This window comes from Gymnoscopelus braueri (assembly GCF_963280865.1).
Source record: "Gymnoscopelus braueri genome assembly, chromosome: 8".
NCBI lineage: Eukaryota > Metazoa > Chordata > Actinopteri > Myctophiformes > Myctophidae > Gymnoscopelus > Gymnoscopelus braueri.
In genome coordinates this window covers 46,778,015-46,797,367 of record NC_137609.1, presented here as the reverse complement: position 1 = coordinate 46,797,367, position 19,353 = coordinate 46,778,015, and the positions used below count along the sequence as shown (strand labels likewise).

Sequence of the window (19,353 nt, the reverse complement as noted above, 5' to 3'; positions counted from 1 at the left end):
AGCCATTTTGTTGAAAACGGAGCAATCCTGCAAACTTTGGAAGCCAACCTTAGCCAATCAGGATGGAATATGGGAAATTGGACAGATCCGTGTTGATCACAGGACTATAGAGATACTGTGTACTGATTTGCGTGATGTTTGGATAAAATCTGTAGGAGTTCTGTCAAAAAATGTGTTTTGCAAAAAGCGGCCTCCTGGTGGCGCTATAACAGGCCCATTTGAAAAATTTGGGGCAGAGGTTCTGCTCTGGCATCCAGGGAGTGTGTGTGCACAGTTTCGCTGCGATCAAGCCAACGGTGCCAGAGATTAGCTGTACACAAAATGACAGAATGACGGACGGACGGACACACGGACGGACGGACGGACGGACAGACAGACAGGGGGTAAAACATACTCTCTCGCCATGCCTTTCGGCCTGGCGGAGACAATAATACAACATGGATTTTGTATTCACATGCCACACAACTAGTAGAGATATTCAATTTTTTTCTGAAATCCATGGAAAAGCCGCAGTATATGAGATCGCTGGTCAAACTAATTTAAGTTGTTTTGAAATCTTCTATTTATACCTTATATTTGTGTTGACATCTAAGAGAAAGACCTACAGTAAATTATTTGAGTCTTTCACCTTATTCATGTCAGTTCATGTGGAAAAGCCAGAAGGAAAAAAAACACCACACGCCAACACTGTGTTTGTAAAAAAGATATTTACTTCAATTATCACACCTAGGGTGCTAGTGAATAATAATAACAATAATAATAACAATAATAATAATAACAATAATACATAGTGAGTTTCATACAGTGATATTGCTTCTCCATATTGTATAAGGGTCTGTCGTACAGTGCTGAGAACAGAGCTTGTGAAAATGACTTTAAAATGACCAGAGACATTAAAAAAAGACACTCGTCGTAAGGGTTACAAGAGAACTTTTTTTATGTCTGTGAAGGAGGAATCAACCTCTCATTGCTGATGACCACGAGGTCTACAATATCTGAATATAAAAAATAGACCAGCTGATGACAGCGGCCGGCGACACCTTGCTCGGTTCTAGAGGGGAGGCGAGGTGGCGGCCTTATTGTTAGTGACACAAGGAATCTTCAAAAAAGTGATTTCCACCTGAGCTTTGAGAGATACGACTAAAGAACCAGCAGACGTGGTGGATGAGTTCCTCACTTCAAAAAGAAAAAAAAGGGTCAGTACAAAAGAAAAGAACACACACAAAAATTAGAAAGGACCAAGTCCTTCGAAACTACAAGGGAACTGTACAACGCTCTGTAACACACAAAACAAAAACACGCAATGCCATCGTGAAATTCCATAAAACCGCATTGGGCGCCTTCGCCAATGGTACCAATCGAAAGTTTAAAAAAAAATAAGTCAAAAGGTGAATTAAAACTTTTCATCATCAGGGACACTTGTTCTTGGTCAAAGGTGGTTTTCCTTTGTAACATTTAGGGGAACTTCAATGTGAAGTTTAGTTTAAAAGAAATCATTTCTCAGCCTTTACAAGAAATATCATTGCACAAATTGAATTCTCATGGAAGCTACTTTATAGCTGTACAAATATGGTCAAACGTAATGGCCCTGGCCAAAACTAAATTGAGGTCATGAATAAAGTTATTATTTATGGGACGCAAAAAAACAAAAACAAAAACAATGAAAGAGTATCTAAAATGATCTATATTTGGTATAAAATCTTTCCTCATATTTCATTCATTTACAAAGAAAACAAAGCAAACCTCAATGACTGACGTCTCAATGATGTCTGGTAGATGGTAGTCCAGGCAACAGGCATATTTAAAATAAAATAAAAAGACTTGGGGACTGCTGAAGACCATCTGTATGTAGACATTGCAGAATGCCTATCTGCATTCTGATAATAGTCTCTGATCAATAATAATTATGGATTAGCAATTTCTTCCCCACACTTTCCCCACAATTTGCCATAAGAGGAGACATTTATGGTGAATTAAAGTCAAGTCTTGGAACCCGACTCCAACTTCCAAAAAGATATCAACCAAATGTCTCCCCTTTGATCTTTGAGATGCCTTTCATACCCAACAAGAGTCATGCACAGCAAAATCTGTACTGCTTATTTAACCACTTTCAACATTTTGAAAAAGTTTCATAAATGTTCAAAAATAGCAGATCTACAATTTGAGCGTGTAGATCAAACATTTTGAAAAGGGCTTTAAGTAGTTAAGTCAGAAAGTAAAAGTGGACCCATGTCCACTTGTATACTCAGTTAAAAACGACAGATTTGACTGTGGTGATAGTTACAACAACAGCCCGGGCACCAAGTACAATGTTTATCACACATTGTGGCAAAAACAGCTTGTCATTAAAGACTGGAAGGTGACATGACGTGACATGACATGACGTGCTACACCAACATGTAACGCTTCTATGTAAATCAAGGCATAGGTCTTAATGTGTAGCTTTTTCTCAACAATATTAAGGTGTAAAATGAAAGGGTGAATCGTAAGAAATGTGAATCCATGACATACACACGGTATCGTGAGACAAGCGCTAGAACTAGAGCTAAAACTTCTGCAGGTTTTCTAACGACCTTTAAAAATGTGTGAGGTTTCCTTAGTTTTGAAATGGGACAGAAAAACCAAAAGCTGTGAACACATCGACTACAGAAATACTACCAATACTTTGAACATGAATACCAAAAAAAAAGAAAAACATAGTAATGCTTAACAACTCGCTATGAGGATATAATTCATCTGTACAATTTTATATGACAGTGTATATAATATTAATAGCAATCTGCTTTAGTTCTTTAGAAAAATATTAGCAAAAGGCAAATTCCTGAAATTTGTCCAAAGAATCACAAGGATTCTACAATAGATTTTCCAACCGATTAAACTGAACGTCAGACTTGAATGGAACATCCTGTTTTTTTTTTCTTTTCTTCAACAACAGCAAAAAAACAAACAAACATTAAAACACGGAAGGAAACTGAATGAAAAGCTTGAAAGACTGCACAAACACATGCAAAATGCCCTTTGTATAAACCAGTGTTGCTTTGGGTGCTTGCTCCAGGGTTGACCTGGATAAATCCTGTCCCCTCTGTCCTTCATGACACTCATAGCCGTACCCGTTCGTTCAGGAAGCTATACCAGACGGTGGCGTGTCGACAAAGCGGACGAAAACGAAACGATAACCCTTCCCTGTCGACGGCACGGCAGAGACACTCACACTGATGCAAGCGACAGAAAAGAGGATCAACCTCTTCGCTCTCTAATGCCTCACAACATAATTAATGAACATAAGAAGATGCTTGACAAACAAAAACAAATGCAAACAAGGAAATCAAGCCTTATTTTGGTCCACTATGAATATTATTGCTCTATTGGGAGTGTAACGTCTTTTTTTTTTTACCCGAGTCATGCGTCATCGTAGACTCTTCTACTGAGGCTGGATGTGATCCCTTGCGAGGGATGCAGTCTTCTAAAATGTGACGTCATGCACAGCGACACTCTAATCTTAAAAAGGAGTCAGACTAGCCATGGTAAAATGTAGCTTATGCAAAAGCCTTAATCTACTAGTATATCTTAAGGGCAAAAACAGGGTAATCACACACACGATCAACACACCGAGTACTGAGAGATGATTTGCATCGCTAAGGGTTTTCGATATGGAGGCTGCTCCTACACTTGCTCAAATCTCTCACTCCTTTGTTACTGCAACCTTTAAAAGGGAAAGGAAAGAGAGGAATATTACGTTTCTGCAATCACCCAGCAGATGGCTGCTCAGATGAGCACACATTTTTTTCGTGGACACTGTGACACACAGACTTGGCAGGATGAGGGTCGCACCGGCGACTTTTCAATTCCCAGATGACCTCTTTACCCACTCAGCTATGGTTGCCCCCAAACTGACACTTCTCTACAACATCGGACAGACAGAGCAACAGCCTACACTGCATCACCGCTACAACCTTTCCTCCTAAAAACAGACAGACGAAAACATCTATCTGACAGTTGACATTTTGGAGGGGCCAGAATTAAGGAAGAGAAGTTGCAAGCCTGGAGACTGAATAAAAATTCCAAAGGGAAAGATGCATAATCAGGCAATCTTCACTGCATTAGGTAATTGGCAATGTCTTAACACTATCAGCATGGCACACAAAGGCACTCTGGGGTCATCTGGAGGAAAAGACTCCCACACATAAGTTTAGTTTTTCTTTTATAGTTGGAAAGAGTTGTCTGAAAGGTAATGTTACGATGACAATCAATTACATTTCATGTAAAATGGATTGAACTTTGTGCTTATATCAAAAGTTTTTTAGTATTCAGTCATTCAAATCAATGATCGGGGCAATGAAGGCCAGTTGAAAGGGACTGCCGTGGCTAGGCCTGCTTTGCGGCATGGCACTTAAGAAAGCCTGGTTTGGAACCGGACTGGATATAATGGTAACTACATAGCAAAACTTTGGAGTGCTAATTTAACTCTGAAAGTGTAAAACATTTACATTTTGTCAGTTAAATGAACCCTACGGATTTTGCCGTGTACCAAAAGAAAGTAGGCACCAATTAAAAATGGCTTAATAGGGCATGGGAACAGCTTCAGTGTGCCTTGGCATAGATTCTATAAGTGTCTGGAACAGCAGAGGAGCTCCTGCCCAGAAGCCTTTCAGACTCTCAAGGTCACTCACATCTCTGCTTCAAGACTCGGTTGTCACAACATGGCTCTGCTGAGCTTTACTACACACCAGCCTAGTTGTGATGGCATCACACCTGCCTTGAGACCACCCTAGTGCGGAATCAATAAATAGAATACCTCATTTACTCAAGTGTTTCCTTCATTCTGGTAGTTACATGTACTGTAGACGTTGCCGCTTTAGAAGCGTGTACACACGTCATCACTGCCCTAAGAGGGTTGGGCCGTTTTTTAGCATAGCTAAGAGGAGATCCGTTGGCGTGTTGCACCGGAGGCAAGGATAATTTGGAAAGAAAGCAAATGTGCAGAGAATGTGCAAATATCTTACTTTTGCAAGGTGCCAATCACCTTAGAGGTTTTAACTGATTGATTGTAAGATTAGAACATTACCTTTTTTTCCCTAATTATATTTTTTAAAGGCTGTGGCTGTAGTGTGTGCTTCTTACAATCTCATTTGCATTTTTTACGTGTTGGGTTGGATTGGCAGTACCTGACACATTTTGTAATGGAAATGCAAATCACGTCACAATTTTACATTGTTTGGTATTGTAGGGAAATTACTAAGCAGTCCTACCTGCTATCTTTCTATCGAGTGAACAACAGGCGAACGCACAGGCAGCGCCTGCCTGCCTCCCCAAACTACACTGAAACATCTGCAGAGCCGCTTATAGAATGACTTGTTGCCATATATCACAACATCTGTCCATAGTAATTTTCTGATCGGAATGCCTTATTTAAAATGAAGCTACTGCCGAAGAGTACAAAATACCTAATTAGAAATTACAATAAAATATTAGGAACAAATACTGACTGTGTTTCGACCAAATTCAGATGTTTCCTTTATTATTATTTTTTTTATGGATGACGATTTATCCTCTGAGGGGAATAAGTGATAGTTTGGGCTAGATGTGGAAATTCTGCTTTAACTGCTTGGCTGCTCGCTGTGGCCACAAATGGAATTGGAGTTGACACACAGAATTTATGACAGGACTTCCCAAGTAGCCGATTTCTCTCTACGCAGATGTCTGTTTATAGAGATCAGTGGTTCTCAAGGTTGGGTCTGGGGACCGCCAAGGAGGTCCAAATAGGACCCCTTACGGGCCTGTGAGTTAAATGAACACTGATGGTTTTACAGTGCAGACTGGGGTCCCAGAGATAAACGTTTTGTATCAAATGAGGGTCTTTGAAATGAAAAGGGTTGAGAATCACTGCGTTGGAGGAGGTGGCCCCAGTGAGCGTCCAGCAACTACAGTGGAACATCTGGATCTAGCTACAGTGAAACATCTGGATGTAGCCCACACCATCGGCTGTTCCGCTTGGAGGCCAAATCGTCAAATAATTAGTCGATTGTCGGGTGGAAACCTCATATGTCCAAAACAGTTACTGTTCAGGATTCAAATTCAAAAACAGCAGATGTACATCTGCTATTTTTGATGCTTTTGTGTGACACTGTAGTGCGATCAAGTAGGGCGTTAATTTACGAAAAAACACAACAAGTTAGAATATGGAGATAAGAGGTTTCTGCCGGACAATATTCTAACCTCAGAGTCTGGTCCTGGTTTCTCCACAGCCAAGAACTTGGGAGTCAGTCAGTGCATCGGTTGGATGCTTTTTCCTTTCCTTTTTTTAGTGCCTAACAGAGGAATCCACTGCACAGCTGCTGTCATGTCGATTTAAATGTTTGACCGGTTAGTCATAAAACTCAAGCTCTGAGTGAAATATGATCAGGTGCAAATGACATTTAAAATCCCTCCTTGCCAGACTTTGGCTGTGAGGGAGGTCTGGTATGGTATGCTAGTGTAGAACACAGTCAAATTGAGCGTTAATTTCACTGTGAGAGTGTCCAAATGGAACCAAATGGACCCTCAGTCTTAAATGAACACTGAGGGGTTGTACTGTGTGTACTGTGAAATATCCTTGGGGTTGGGGGGATAGGGGGGGGGGTGATGGGGGATTGTGAAAGTAAAAACCATGCAAAGACACCTTGATTGCTAAATCCATACATTGCCGCAAGCTAAACACTGACCTAAACGACACTATCAAAACATATTCTATCTCTTTAATATACATGTATGACACCTACATCTTGTACATATGACCCAATACTGCCGGCAGTCTATCAGTCTAACAACAACAAAAATGTAACGACACCCCTTATAATCCCTTCCATACAATAATAATAATAATAATAATAATAATAATAAAGAGAAAACAGAAATGAAATATAAGACATTAAAATGTAAAATAGAGCACCTATAAATAACCAGATTCAAACTGTTAAAAAAAAAAGAAAAGAAAAAAGAAGAAGAAATAATTTGATGAAGACAACTAACGCGAGTCTTGTAATATTATGGCGAATAACGAGACCAACTGTGCCATGTTTCTGCTTGGGGGGCGAAGCCACTACGAAGGGGAAAACGGGGTGACAGTTGTGCATGTGGAAATCAAAGAAAGACACATTTAGAAAACTCACACAAACACACATTTTCTCGAGGGAACGTGGATGCGGTAGGGCAACAGACTCGGTGTGCATATTAAAAACTGAAATCTCACACGCACACACACACACACACACACGTGTGCTTACTTTTGTGTAGACGCTTAGAAATCCATAAGGGAGAGAGAGGCAGTGGGCAGGCAGGCACTGTGAGCTTGTGGCGTAGAAGGACAAGGAGAGGAAGAGGAGTGAAGGAGGAAGGGTTTAATGTAACCACATTCACCCTGGCATTACTGTTTGGGGCAACTTTGTAAAATCTTTCAAGAAACAAAAACTATTATTTTTTGCCATTTATCGTATGACAAAGAATAGAGGGCTTAAATGGTTCAATCTTTTTGACCTATAAGTGGCAGGAGAGGGGCTCTCGGTAAACGTCTATTTTTGACTTCAATTCGTGTCAACTTGTCTTCCACCCTTTGAGATATAATCGCTTGCGACGCGACTGCGGCCAAAGTACTTAAAGGAGAATTCCGGACAAATTAAGTGTTATCTTTCATGTCTCGTTACTCACCTAGCGACGTAAAAAGTGGCGTTCTTTTTTTCCATATATTCCCCTGTCGTCATTTTTTAAACACCCTCCGTTGTTATAATGGGAGCGCGAGGGTTAGTGAAGTTCGTCTATTATAACCGACGCAATGTTATTTTTTTCTCTACTACGATTCATTGTAGAGTCTCATGATAGTCAAACATGCGCTGAAAATTCCTGCGAGCCTGCCGTTAATGGCGAACGATTTAACACTGGATGCTTGTTTCTTTCCAGAACCTGGCAACTCGTGTTGCCAGATTCTGGAAACAAGCAACCAGTGTTAAATCGTTCGCCATTAACGGCAGGCTCGCAGGAATTTTCAGCGCATGTTTGACTATCATGAGACTCTACAATGAATCGTAGTAGAGAAAAAAATAACATTGCGTCGGTTATAATAGACGAACTTCACTAACCCTCGCGCTCCCATTATAACAACGGAGGGTGTTTAAAAAATGACGACAGGGGAATATATGGAAAAAAAGAACGCCACTTTTTACGTCGCTAGGTGAGTAACGAGACATGAAAGATAACACTTAATTTGTCCGGAATTCTCCTTTAATAGTCATGAATTTATGAAGAAAATACAAATAAATAACTGACATGGCCATGTTTGAGAAGTGACTAAATCAATTGACATGGGACGTCAATTGTTAAACTAAACCCCAAACCAAAATCTGTGTGAAGCCGGACATTAATGTTGAAATCTTGTTTGAGGTCTGGCTAAACCCACATGTTGGGGTTCGGGGGTTCAGTGGAACTTTCATTCGATGACGAACAGGAAAGCCCCCCACATGTGTCCTTGGACGATACTTTGGTTTTATTTTCTAAATTCATAGTCCAGGCTGTTGTGAACAATCTTGGCATCATTTTGGTAGGTAAAGACCTCTGAAATCTCTGTTAAGAGGTGCAAAAAAAAAAAAGGGCTCACAATTGGTGAGTGTATCTAGAAGGGTTATTAAACGAGGACCGCGTCAGTTAAGCGGACAGCTCTGTAGGCACGCAAGCCTGTTCGTCTCCTTGTTTGTTGCATATCAGGACCGATGAGTAACGCTTAATTTATACACCATCGTACGACAAAGCATAAACATGGTTTAAGAGGAACTCGGTAATTACTTTCCTTTTCCTTTCTTTGCTTCTTTTCTTTTCTCCTAAACAACGGACACTCACAAACACACAACTGCGATGGACACAGTTGAGAGCAGATAGAGCCTGAAACTTGGAAACTACCGTAAAGTGAGCTGTGCATCTCCTGGCCTTTTCATCCAATGAAATGCCTCTCCTTAGGGCCGACGACGTGACTCGCAGGGGCCTTCGGCCCCCGCCGCACACCTGTGGGTTCTGAGGTCTGAATAGTGTGTGGAAGTTTTGCTATTCCGTAGTTAAAAGAGGTTAAAAAGCAAAGTCCATTGCTTTTATGATTAAAAAATATGCCATGTTTTTTTTGTTTTTTTTTTCAAACCTGATTTTGGCCTAAAATGCAGAGTATTAAATAAACCTGCCACAGGCGGCACCAAAAAGATGGCACCCGAGGCAAACGTTAAAGCTATGACAGAAATGTGCACTACTTAACAAAGAGCTTCTACTCATGGGAAAGAACACTTAAAAAAAAAAAGATTTTCTTTTTTGCCCTTTCCTGACGTGACCATTGCATTCTATGTTATGCATTAAAAGAAAGGTGAATTAAAGTGATATTTTGTTTTACCGTTCCTTTAAAAAAACTGGTGATTTAGTATTCTCACTTTTTTTTTTGCTTTCTCAAAGATTCAGGAGTCAAAACTAGTATTGTTTAGAGTCAAACGACTGTGCAATCTCTCAGTGGCAACCCAATTGCATTAGAAGTCTCTCTCTTTTCCTTTCTCACAGGAGAGAAAGAATTTGATATGAATGTGGATTCCTTCTCGACCGAGTCAATAGTTTGATGAGAATTCCAAAGCCATTAGATGGCGAGTTATCAGGACAGACTTGTGGTTCAATGTCCGCATGTCACTCCTCTTGTCTTGATTCTTGGCTTGTCACTATTATTATACTTAATCATTTCTTGATGGTACACACTAATAACAGTCAAACACCTGCAACTGTATGAAGAAAAAGAAAAAAAAATACATTTGAAAACAAGTTGGGGGGGGAAAGGGAGGACATTGTTATATTGAAGTTTACACGGTGAAAACATACGGAGTGAACAAAGTTTGAGGTGGCGAATGAATCTTTCAAAGAAACACGCACACACACGCACGCACACACACACGCACACGCACACACACACACACACACACACACACACACACACACACAAGCAAACACACAAAATTGCTTAAACTTCTCCTCCTGTGGAGTGACACTTCTTTGCAAGTAGTGCAGTGTCTCTACGTGTCTTGCGCACCTTTGGCCGATGGTGTTAAGGCCCTGTGGCCAGCAGGGCTCTGCGTTTTTAAGTGCTATTTTCTTCCTTTGTTATGTCTGAAACCAAACCAGGTTGTGGGGCTGTAAGAACGGACTATTTCGTCCGCCCGCCGTTGCTGTGAAAGGGTCTTTAGAAGACGCCAGTTCTCCTCTAGCAGCGCTGCACCAGGCTTGGCCTTCAACTGTGCAGTCAGGGCACTAGAAAAATAGGGATCTCTTATCTCCGCTGCTGTCGTGGCTGTTAAAGGAGGGAAAAAACGCATTAGAACTCCCATTCGTGAGGCTCGTCTTTGCTGGCGGCTTTCTCCAGACGGTGGATGATGTTGTTGAGGTTGGCGGCCTTCTTCTTGCGCAGGCTACTGTCGCGGGGGTTGCGGGCCGTGGACGTCGAGGTGTGGCCGCCGTCGGGGGCGTTGAACAGGCCGCCCAGGGCGCCGTCGTGCCGGCGGCCGCTGCTGCTGGTGCCCCCGGCTCCTTCTTCCATTTGGTCAGAGCCGCCGCCGCCGCCGCCGTCGCCCTCCGACATCAACCCCCCCGCCGGGTTCAGTTCCAGGCCGGGGCGGTTCTCCACGGTACCTTCGGACTCGGTGCCGTCGCAGCTGTCCCCCTCGCTGGCCTTGGCGATGCGGCTGGACGGGGAGCCGCCCTCGCCGGCCGCCGCCTGGATCTCCTCGATGAACAGCTCGCGTCGGATCCGAGACCTGGAGGGAGAGACAGCGGCGTGACTGCACAGTGCAACGTTTTATCGAGGTAAATATAAATACATTGAAACAGTGATTCTCAAAGTGGGTTCTTGAGGGGGTTCCATGGGGTCCATGGAGTCCCGAGATAAATTAGTTAATATACTGTAGTGTAGCATCATAATCAGTTTACCACTTTTTAACCGTATTTATAAAAAATAGCCGATCTGCAAACTCAGAAGCTTGTACTAGATGTGCTTTAGATGTGCTATTATTTTATTTATTAAAAAAAAAAGAACACAAAATGTGTCCCTGGCACAACATCTTCATACTTCATACTGGGGTCCGTGGCCAAATACATGTCAATTTTGGGGTCCTTGACATGACAATGTTTGTGAACCACTGCATTTAAAGACCAGTTAGCAATGCAGTCAATTATAAAGAATGATATTGAAATGTATTTAGTGTATTTAAAGTGTAACCAAACATCAAACACAACAATGTGTGTGAAGCTGGACATCAGGGTGCTGAACTAGCTAACGGGACAGAAGTGTACGTCGTTTCAGTTGTGATTTTCCATCTGTGGGCGAAGATACTGATTCGTTTGCGTCGCCCTGTTGGTCTCGTTCGCGCTACTCGATGCAAAGATGTGCCAAGTCGAGTCTTTGCATCGAGTCTTTGCATCGAGTCTTTGCATCGAGTCTTTGCATCGAGTCTTTGCATCGAGCGCTGCTCGAACAAATATTTTGTTACGGTGGGAACGAACCTTCACAGGTCTGTATCTCAGTGCATAAATGGAACCAAATGGAACCTCACAGGTCTTTATTTCCGTATAGAAATGTAAAAATGGGTCCATCTTGTTCCATCTGTACACTGTCAGAGATAAGGGGGGTCCATGAAATTAAAACCAGAGAAGCACTGTAAGCCAGTGGGGGCGGGGGGGGGGGGGGGGGGGGGTCCCTGCTGTACCTGTAGTTGTGGAACCAGTTGATGACGGTGCTGGTCTTGAGGTTGAGCTGGGAGGCCAGCTCCTCGATGGTCTTGGGCGAGGGGTAGGGTTTCTGCTGGTAGGCCCTCTTCAGGGCCTCCTTCTCCTCGGGGGCCAGCACCACGCGGGGTTTCTTCAGGTGCTGTGCGGCCGCCGCGTGCTGGTGCTGGTGGTGGGCCTGCTGGTGAAGCTGCTGCTGGTGCTGCTGCTGCAGCAGCAGACCAGAGCCGTGCTGAGGGCTCCCACCCTGGCTGAAGTCTACCGCCACCATGCCGGGCTCCCCACCACCACCACCACCACCCACCGCCTGGCCCTCGCTCAGCGAGCTGTGACGTCGCTTCATGTAGGCTGACATGAGAGAGAGAGAGAGAGAGAGAGAGAGAGAGAGGGACTTTTAAGCACTTTCAACCTGGGGTCACTATTTTAGGCATTTCGTTATAGGCGAACATATTCAGAACATTGCAATATTTTTTGAAATAGCCGACCTACAATCTATACAGAAATGTGCACAACTTAACCCTTTAAGACCGGGAACGCATCTGTGTGTCATTTTTTAGATTTCTTTGGCATTCAAAAAATAGCAGATATACAAGCTCGTAGTGCGGCACCGAGTGCCACACTACGAGCTTGTAGATCTGCTATTTTTTGAAAAATCTTGAACATTCGTGCAAATCTTTCAATATATATTCTTTAAAGCGAACATTTGTAAAAATATGTTGTTCCAGGGACCTCCGGAAGCAAAGATTTGAGTTAAAAAAGAATCCCAAATATTTGCACAAATGTTCAAGATTTTTCAAAAAATTGCAGATATACAAGCTCGGCACTCTGTGCTGTGCTATGAGCTTGTATATCTGCTATTGTTAAATAGCCAAAGTATAAAATAATGGTTAACGTGGTTACATAGATGCGTTCCCAGTCTAAATGGGTTAACAAAGAGGCATGGTGCCTCGGAAGAATCGAACCCAAGTCTCCAGTGCGCCACCCAGATGCCTCAAGGGGTGAATACCTTTTACGGATACTGTGTATATTACACACTACCAAATCTTCCCATGTTGGAATAGACAATGAACATTTTAGCCATACTGCCTGTTCAGAACCAGTAATGCACACTATTAGAATGACACACCAGTGCATTTAGGCTTTCTGAAAGGGGATGAAACCCTACACTGCATGGTTTTGTAGTCGGTTTATCAGTTCAGGTTAGAACATCTACAGGGTAAAAACATGTCAGGCTGCATAAGACTTACACTGTGATGTAAGCAACACAGCTGCAGCAATTACATTTTCCTAGCCTGCAAATTAGGTAAAATAATAAGAGAAAAGTCATGGAATTTTAGCTTGAGGCCTGCTGGGGTGGCTTGTAGGCCAGAGTGATGCATCATGAGGAGCTAATGCTGAGCTAATGTTGAGCTACTTTAGTGGGCTTAAGTTATCATATACCCCAAAAACTTTATGTGCAATAAATAAAGCATGTCTTACGAATAATCTAAGACAAAGTAAAGTAACACCAGTAACTTTGAGCAACTATTAAACATAATTCATTTTCAGTCAGGGATAGTGTACTGTGTCATCATCTTACAATAGATATTACTAAACCACAAGGGGGCAGTCTTGCCATAGACAAGATCCTCAATGTCTGTCTGCTGAAGAATGTACCACAATGACCCCTCCATTCAGTTCTGCTAGTCACAAACACATTTAAAACATTATTATTATTATAATTTTTATAGTCAAATATGATTAGGGCTGGGGTGAACAGGTCTACTATTAAAATGTAATCCTCTAAGGATTACCGTTTACCCACACCGCGTATGGTAATTTGTAACCTTTTGCAATTGATTAAATTTATAATACTTACTTTAGGCTCTTGCAAAGAAAATGAATGAATGAAAGGCAGGAATTTGGAAACAGACTTTGAACAGCGTTTGAATAGCATTACTGTCAGGGTTACAAGCATTATCAACCACTGATTCCTCTACTGTAAATTTACATTTTATTGTCACACAATCTAAAATGAACTGCAATCAAGATGTAGTTCCTTAATCCCCAGCCGCTAATATTAAGAATTAATATCAGATTCATATATCAGAAAAAGACAATTGCTTTATAATCTAAACTAAAATAGAGCGAATGTAGTTATTTTTTTACAGTATTTTAAAAGCTATTTTTATTTTGTACGTTTCATTCAACTGTTAAGGCTTTGATCAATGTGTCCTCTGAATTACAATTAACTGCTATAGGTATTTCCATGGTGACAGCCATTTTCTAAAGCCAGTGCTCCACCATCTCCTAATAAGCTCTCCATAACCCTGACCACGGAGCGTGGCACGGCAAAGAGCATTCATCATTAGAGCCTTTAGCACGGCTGCTAATGAGCAACTTCCCTCTGTAGCCTTCAGCCGGTATACGCTGGGATAATGCCATGGACAGCGCTGCGTGGAGCACCAGGCGGTGACACTGAATCACAGTCTGAGCACTGCCTTAGACCATGACACAAAGGACCAGCAATGTGACTTTTATCCTGCGAGAAGTGTTTAATAGGCCTAATCACTCCAAGAATGTTCACTTAGCGAGCGGAGGGCTGGACAGAGCGAAGAGGCTAGCAGCACGAGGGGCAAATATGCACTGGACTCTGAATAAGTAAGCCCCAGAGAGGCTGGGGCCTGTCATATCTGATGAGGTGGTTGATATCTGGCGCCCAGATCAATCTTGACAGTGCCTCGAAAACATCCCCCCCATGCTGCAGAGATCATTTAAGTGCAAACAAACAGGCATGCACACACGGTCTCGCGAAGGAATATCGCGCAGCATCGAGCCGCACCACTTCAGAATCACACCAGATGAAAAATGAACGATGCACATACAGTCAGTACAAAGTACATACAGTACAAAGTACATACAGTATAACAGTGGTGTTTGTAATTGATGACTAATGATGATCCCACCACGTTGCATCTTGGTATACTAAATTCCATTTGCTTCCTTTATTGTCATTGCAGATGCAACAAAATGACAATTTGGAACTTTGGAGTCAATGCACTAAAAAGAATAGAATGAAATAGACACGAATGTCCATAACAATAATTTAGAAGTAATAGAGACATTTCAACCGGTAATACTAATGCAAAGAGTATGTATGTTGCAAATTTGTATCAATTTATTTTCATCATAGAACAAAATTAAGCTTGGGAGAGGGAGAGAGAGAGAGAGAGAGAGAGAGAGAGAGAGAGAGAGAGAGAGAGAGAGAGAGAGAGAGAGAAAAGGAAAGGAAAGCAGGATGAAATGAGGTAAAAGACGCCAGTGATCTCTCAAACAATAACGGCGTGCAGCACGCTCAAGAAGGCAGAAATAAGTGAATGAATGAATGAATAAACAAAACCGTAAATAAAAAAACAAAGGGAGTGTCACCTTTCTTCTCCATGCGCTTCATGTCCATCAGTTTCTCCACATTGTGCGGGTCACGGAGCCACAGCTGCATGCGGACGAAGGGCTCGCGGCCCTTCAGGCTGAGCTTGTGCCAGGGTTTGGGCCTGGCCAGCAGGTCCGATACCGAGCCCTGAGTCAACCCCAGGATGCTCTCCCCAAACAGACGTTGACCTGCCAAGAGAGGAAACACTTATTTTAATGAACCTGGGAAGAAAAAAAAACGTAATTAAGTTACATTTTTAAGTTAAATTAACCCGCAAGATGTTACTGTGTAGGATGGTAGAAGACTGTGATTTTGGACGACTGAAATCACAGGAACATAAATGCTGCCCTCAGGGAAGTGCTTTAGAATGCCCGGAAGCACAAATAATTTGTTTGTGTATCTTTATGCCATATGTCGTTACATTATTGAATGTCCTAACAACAGCAATAGCAACAGCATCCGTGTGATCTTTTTTTATCAATTTGAACTGCAAAATATATTGAAAGCTATGTTATGGTGTATTGATGTCTTGTGGTGATTGACAGGGTTTCTGTTTTGTGTTTTAAATGTTCCACACCAACACAATAGAAAGAGTAAATCTCTCTGTAGGGACAATTAAAGTTTCTATTCTACTATTTTCATAAGCTTGAATAGCCGAGATAACTGTTTCTGAATCGAGGAAGCATTTTACATCCAATTGCCAGCATTGTAAAGCTTCCAACAGTAGCAATTTCGCCATGTGGGCCGAGCCCAAAACTTTGTAAAGAGTTGGCCGCCTTCAATGTAGAAAATAGAAGAGTTCATCGTCTTTGAATCGCTCGAGCACAGCAGAGGTTTCAGAAGAGCCAGAACGATCTAAAAAACATGATCCGAAAGCGAGTGCAAGCTGGGTTTCCAGTATCACCGCTACAAAGCGGAGTCTTTTGAAAGGCTTCAAAGTGCCCTGTTTCCACTTCGCTACGTCCCAGAGGACCCCTGCAAACTTGTTTTTGGCAGTGTAGTGTCGGTGGGAGGGAGGGAGGGGGGGTATCTTTTGTTGCTCTGTGCAGGTACAGTACATAGATGGGTGTTGGGTTGTGGAGTACTGTAGGTGGGTGCTCACTGGGCCTAAGGGCTCATTTACACGGTATAAAGTTTAAGGAGTCACTTCTCTTAAAGGGGACAGATGGCGAACAGAGGCAGACGGCCGACTGCCACATCCAGGCTGTGCGAGCGAGAAATAAAGCAGGTGTCAATTACACCAGTGACGCGGCCCTGGGTGCGTGCACGCGTGTTTGCACAATTGGGTCAGATACAGAAGAGGAAAAAAATGCCCACCCAGTGTCACGCCATGCCCTGTTTATCAAATCAAAGGAGCATAAGTGACTCCCCAAGTGAGCCCCCAATCAATTTAAAGTGAAAACACCCAGGTCGCAATGAATTCATTGTTCTCTACTGACCAATAAATCAACAAGCCTGTACCTACAGTATTATTGTCAAGCGGACCATTACGTACACGCTAGTAGAAAGATGCCCTGGAATTAGATTTGGGAACGAACGACTAAAGGTAAAGAAAGAGAAGAGTTTGCCAGAGGGAGCGCCCTTTGTGTCCTAAATATTACAGCTACAGTAACGTGTTTTATGTGGAGTCATTTGTCACAACGCTGGGGCACACGCCGCCACCACTCCAGTGAGCAATCCGATTTTAGCCCCCGCGTGCGTCATCAAGTGGATGTGGAGCGAGCCCATAAATCAGCCAAGGAGAGAAGCGCTAACACAGCTAACATGCTAATGTGACCCCATTTGGGAAGGGCTTTCGGGTTACGCCCGGCTATACGTTTGAGGGAAGGGGGGAAAAGAGATCGAGCGGCCCCCGGAAAAAGGGCCCAATGCTCGGGGAACTCGGTTAGCCCCGCTGCCAGGCCAATGGGACAGGGGAGGCGATTTAGCTTCATCTGATTGTGAGCGGTTCCAATGACGGCGGCTTAAACGACACCATCCATCATGGTGTGGCTTTAGAGGACAGGTTACAAAGACAAGGGAGGGAAGGGGAGGATGGGGGGGGGGGGGAGGTAGCGAGGGTCGCCCCCCCCAGTCTAGGGACCGTGGAAGTGGAATAGTGCTGCTGGTGGAAAACACTGAAACGCTTCATGGGTATTGAGGCTGTTAGGCCACTGTTGAGGCGAGGTGATTGGGAGAGGTAATAACTTCTCCAAAGAGAGGTCTACACTTGTACGATCCTGAGTGTTATAATGTAACTCTGAGAGTGTACAAATACAATCAAATGGACCTGTAAGGGTCCATTTGGTTGTATTTGTACACTCTCAGAGTTAACACAGGATTTATTGTCTTTATTACAGATGGTTATTATTGATGTATGACGTATTTGTAGTTTCTATATGGAGGTTCTGCGCATGATTCTACAATACATAATACATGCATTTTCCTTTTGTTAGTTTGTGAATCAACTGGTTTCGTATCTGGTTGTCGCCGTAGCAGAATGCTATACCTTTTCCTCTTAAAGTCGAGCTGACATGGGATTTGGTGAATATCTAACCTCCGTATCGTGATGGACAGAACATAGCGTTGAGCGGAGAGCTCAGCCAAACACCGCGATGGGGGGGGGGAGCTTATGTCGGGCATGGCAGCTACCATGATGACCCACCTGGAAGTCACCTCTACAAAGTAAAGTCTAGTTTAACTACAGTACAGTTCTTTTCCCCCTTTCTTATGCCTTTATTGATAGGATAGTAGTCTGACAGGAAAATGGGGAGAGAGATGGGGAGTGACATGCAGCAAAGGCCTTCGGGATTCGGGACTCGAACCGGCGACGCGCTGTCAGGCTACTTTGGAGCCTAGGTGCCTGGACCGCTACGTCAGCGGCTGTAGGCCTACAGTACAGTTCTGATCAAATCTGTATCAAAATTATGTAGCACTATGTTACTGCATTGCCTAGCTTCTCCCTTCAAATGTTTCTAGAACCGTATTTAGTGTACGTTTTAGCTATAAAATTGGGTCATTTGTAAGGCAGCAGCCATGTTCGACACGGCAGACTGCATACAGCAACCACTAGTGTCGCATAATGAATCTTACAGTCGCTCTGTGTGGAAAGTGAATTACGGACAACTCGAACATTGAATTGGCTGGTACTTGCTGATGTAAGGTTGCGTCATATCTTGTTTTACAGAAATAAGTCACGATTAGATCTTGCTACAAGCATGCATTTATCATTTTTTTTGCATATGCCCATTAATAGTGTTACATAGGTGTGTAATGCAACCGAGGATGTTTTCTAAAAGGGCTAAATTCAGCTTGAGCGAAATTTTCCCTTCTAGTCTTTGTCTTTTTTATGATGTTGTTTTGATGACTTGTATCAGCTGGTTGCTAATGAGCGGCAGCTCCCTGGCTGCTGTTTAACAGGGGTCACACCCACATATGTTTCACAAACGCTGCGGAGCGCCTGGGGCTTCCGACACGCCTGTTTCCTGCTGCTGCTGTGTGTTATTAAAAGTGTTACGTACTGATTTGCCAGCGCTGATGACTTCATTTGCTATTTTTATGTCTTTTGGGTCGGCGCCCATCACGATACTCTGAAGACGTTTGTGTGGAGCGCGCCAGTTCTCTTTGTTTGGCATGTGAACACTCCACACATCATTCAGTTCTCTTCTCTAGGATATAATATGAAGAGTTCGAGAGAGAGCAGGAACACCACCTTGTCAAAAAACGGCGTAGATTTGATATTGTCGCTGTCGAACAGAAACCTTTAATCTTTTTTTTTTAATGGTTTTGAACAGGTTTTGAAAGTTTTCCACCCAACATCGACGATATAGGATGGTAGTGGGCTATAAATAGTTTCGCTTTTTGTCAAGCTTGGCTATGATGGCACAATTTCAGGCTACATGACAAGTTGGAAGTGCAGTGACTCAGTATTCTATTTGACTCCATAGTATTTTTTCTTTCCTTTTTACAATCTATTATACTGTGTGTAATATTCACTCTCTTGACAGCTTTACATTCTTTGCTACTGTCATTATTATTATCTCAGTAATGTCATTATGGCGTCTTTATGTGGCATAAAGGTTTCAAGCAAACTACAATTGTTGCCATAACCCATCAGTCACTCACAGCCTCTTCATGTAGCCTACATGCAGGGTACGGCTAGCGTGCTACTGAAGCAGTTAGTTTGTCATTATGCCTGT

The 19,353-nt window shown here is 42.7% G+C and overlaps 2 protein-coding genes across 6 annotated transcripts in view; one reads left to right on the top strand and one right to left on the bottom strand.

Annotated features, from left to right (window-relative positions):
* gemin5 (gem (nuclear organelle) associated protein 5) overlaps positions 1-19,353 on the top strand; it is an 851,612-nt gene that overhangs the window by 649,551 nt on the left and 182,708 nt on the right. The window lies entirely within an intron of this gene.
* The window catches only part of cux1a (cut-like homeobox 1a), a 281,900-nt gene continuing 270,806 nt past the window's right edge, over positions 8,260-19,353 (bottom strand). For all 5 annotated transcript variants that reach the window (XM_080434636.1, XM_080434637.1, XM_080434640.1 and 2 more), the window contains 3 exons: positions 15,175-15,363; positions 11,748-12,114; positions 8,260-10,799 (listed from right to left, as the gene is read on the bottom strand). In XM_080434636.1, coding sequence (XP_080290762.1) covers positions 10,361-10,799; positions 11,748-12,114; positions 15,175-15,363 — 995 coding nt within the window. In that variant the 3' untranslated portion in view covers positions 8,260-10,360. The remainder of the gene's footprint in view (positions 10,800-11,747; positions 12,115-15,174; positions 15,364-19,353) is intronic.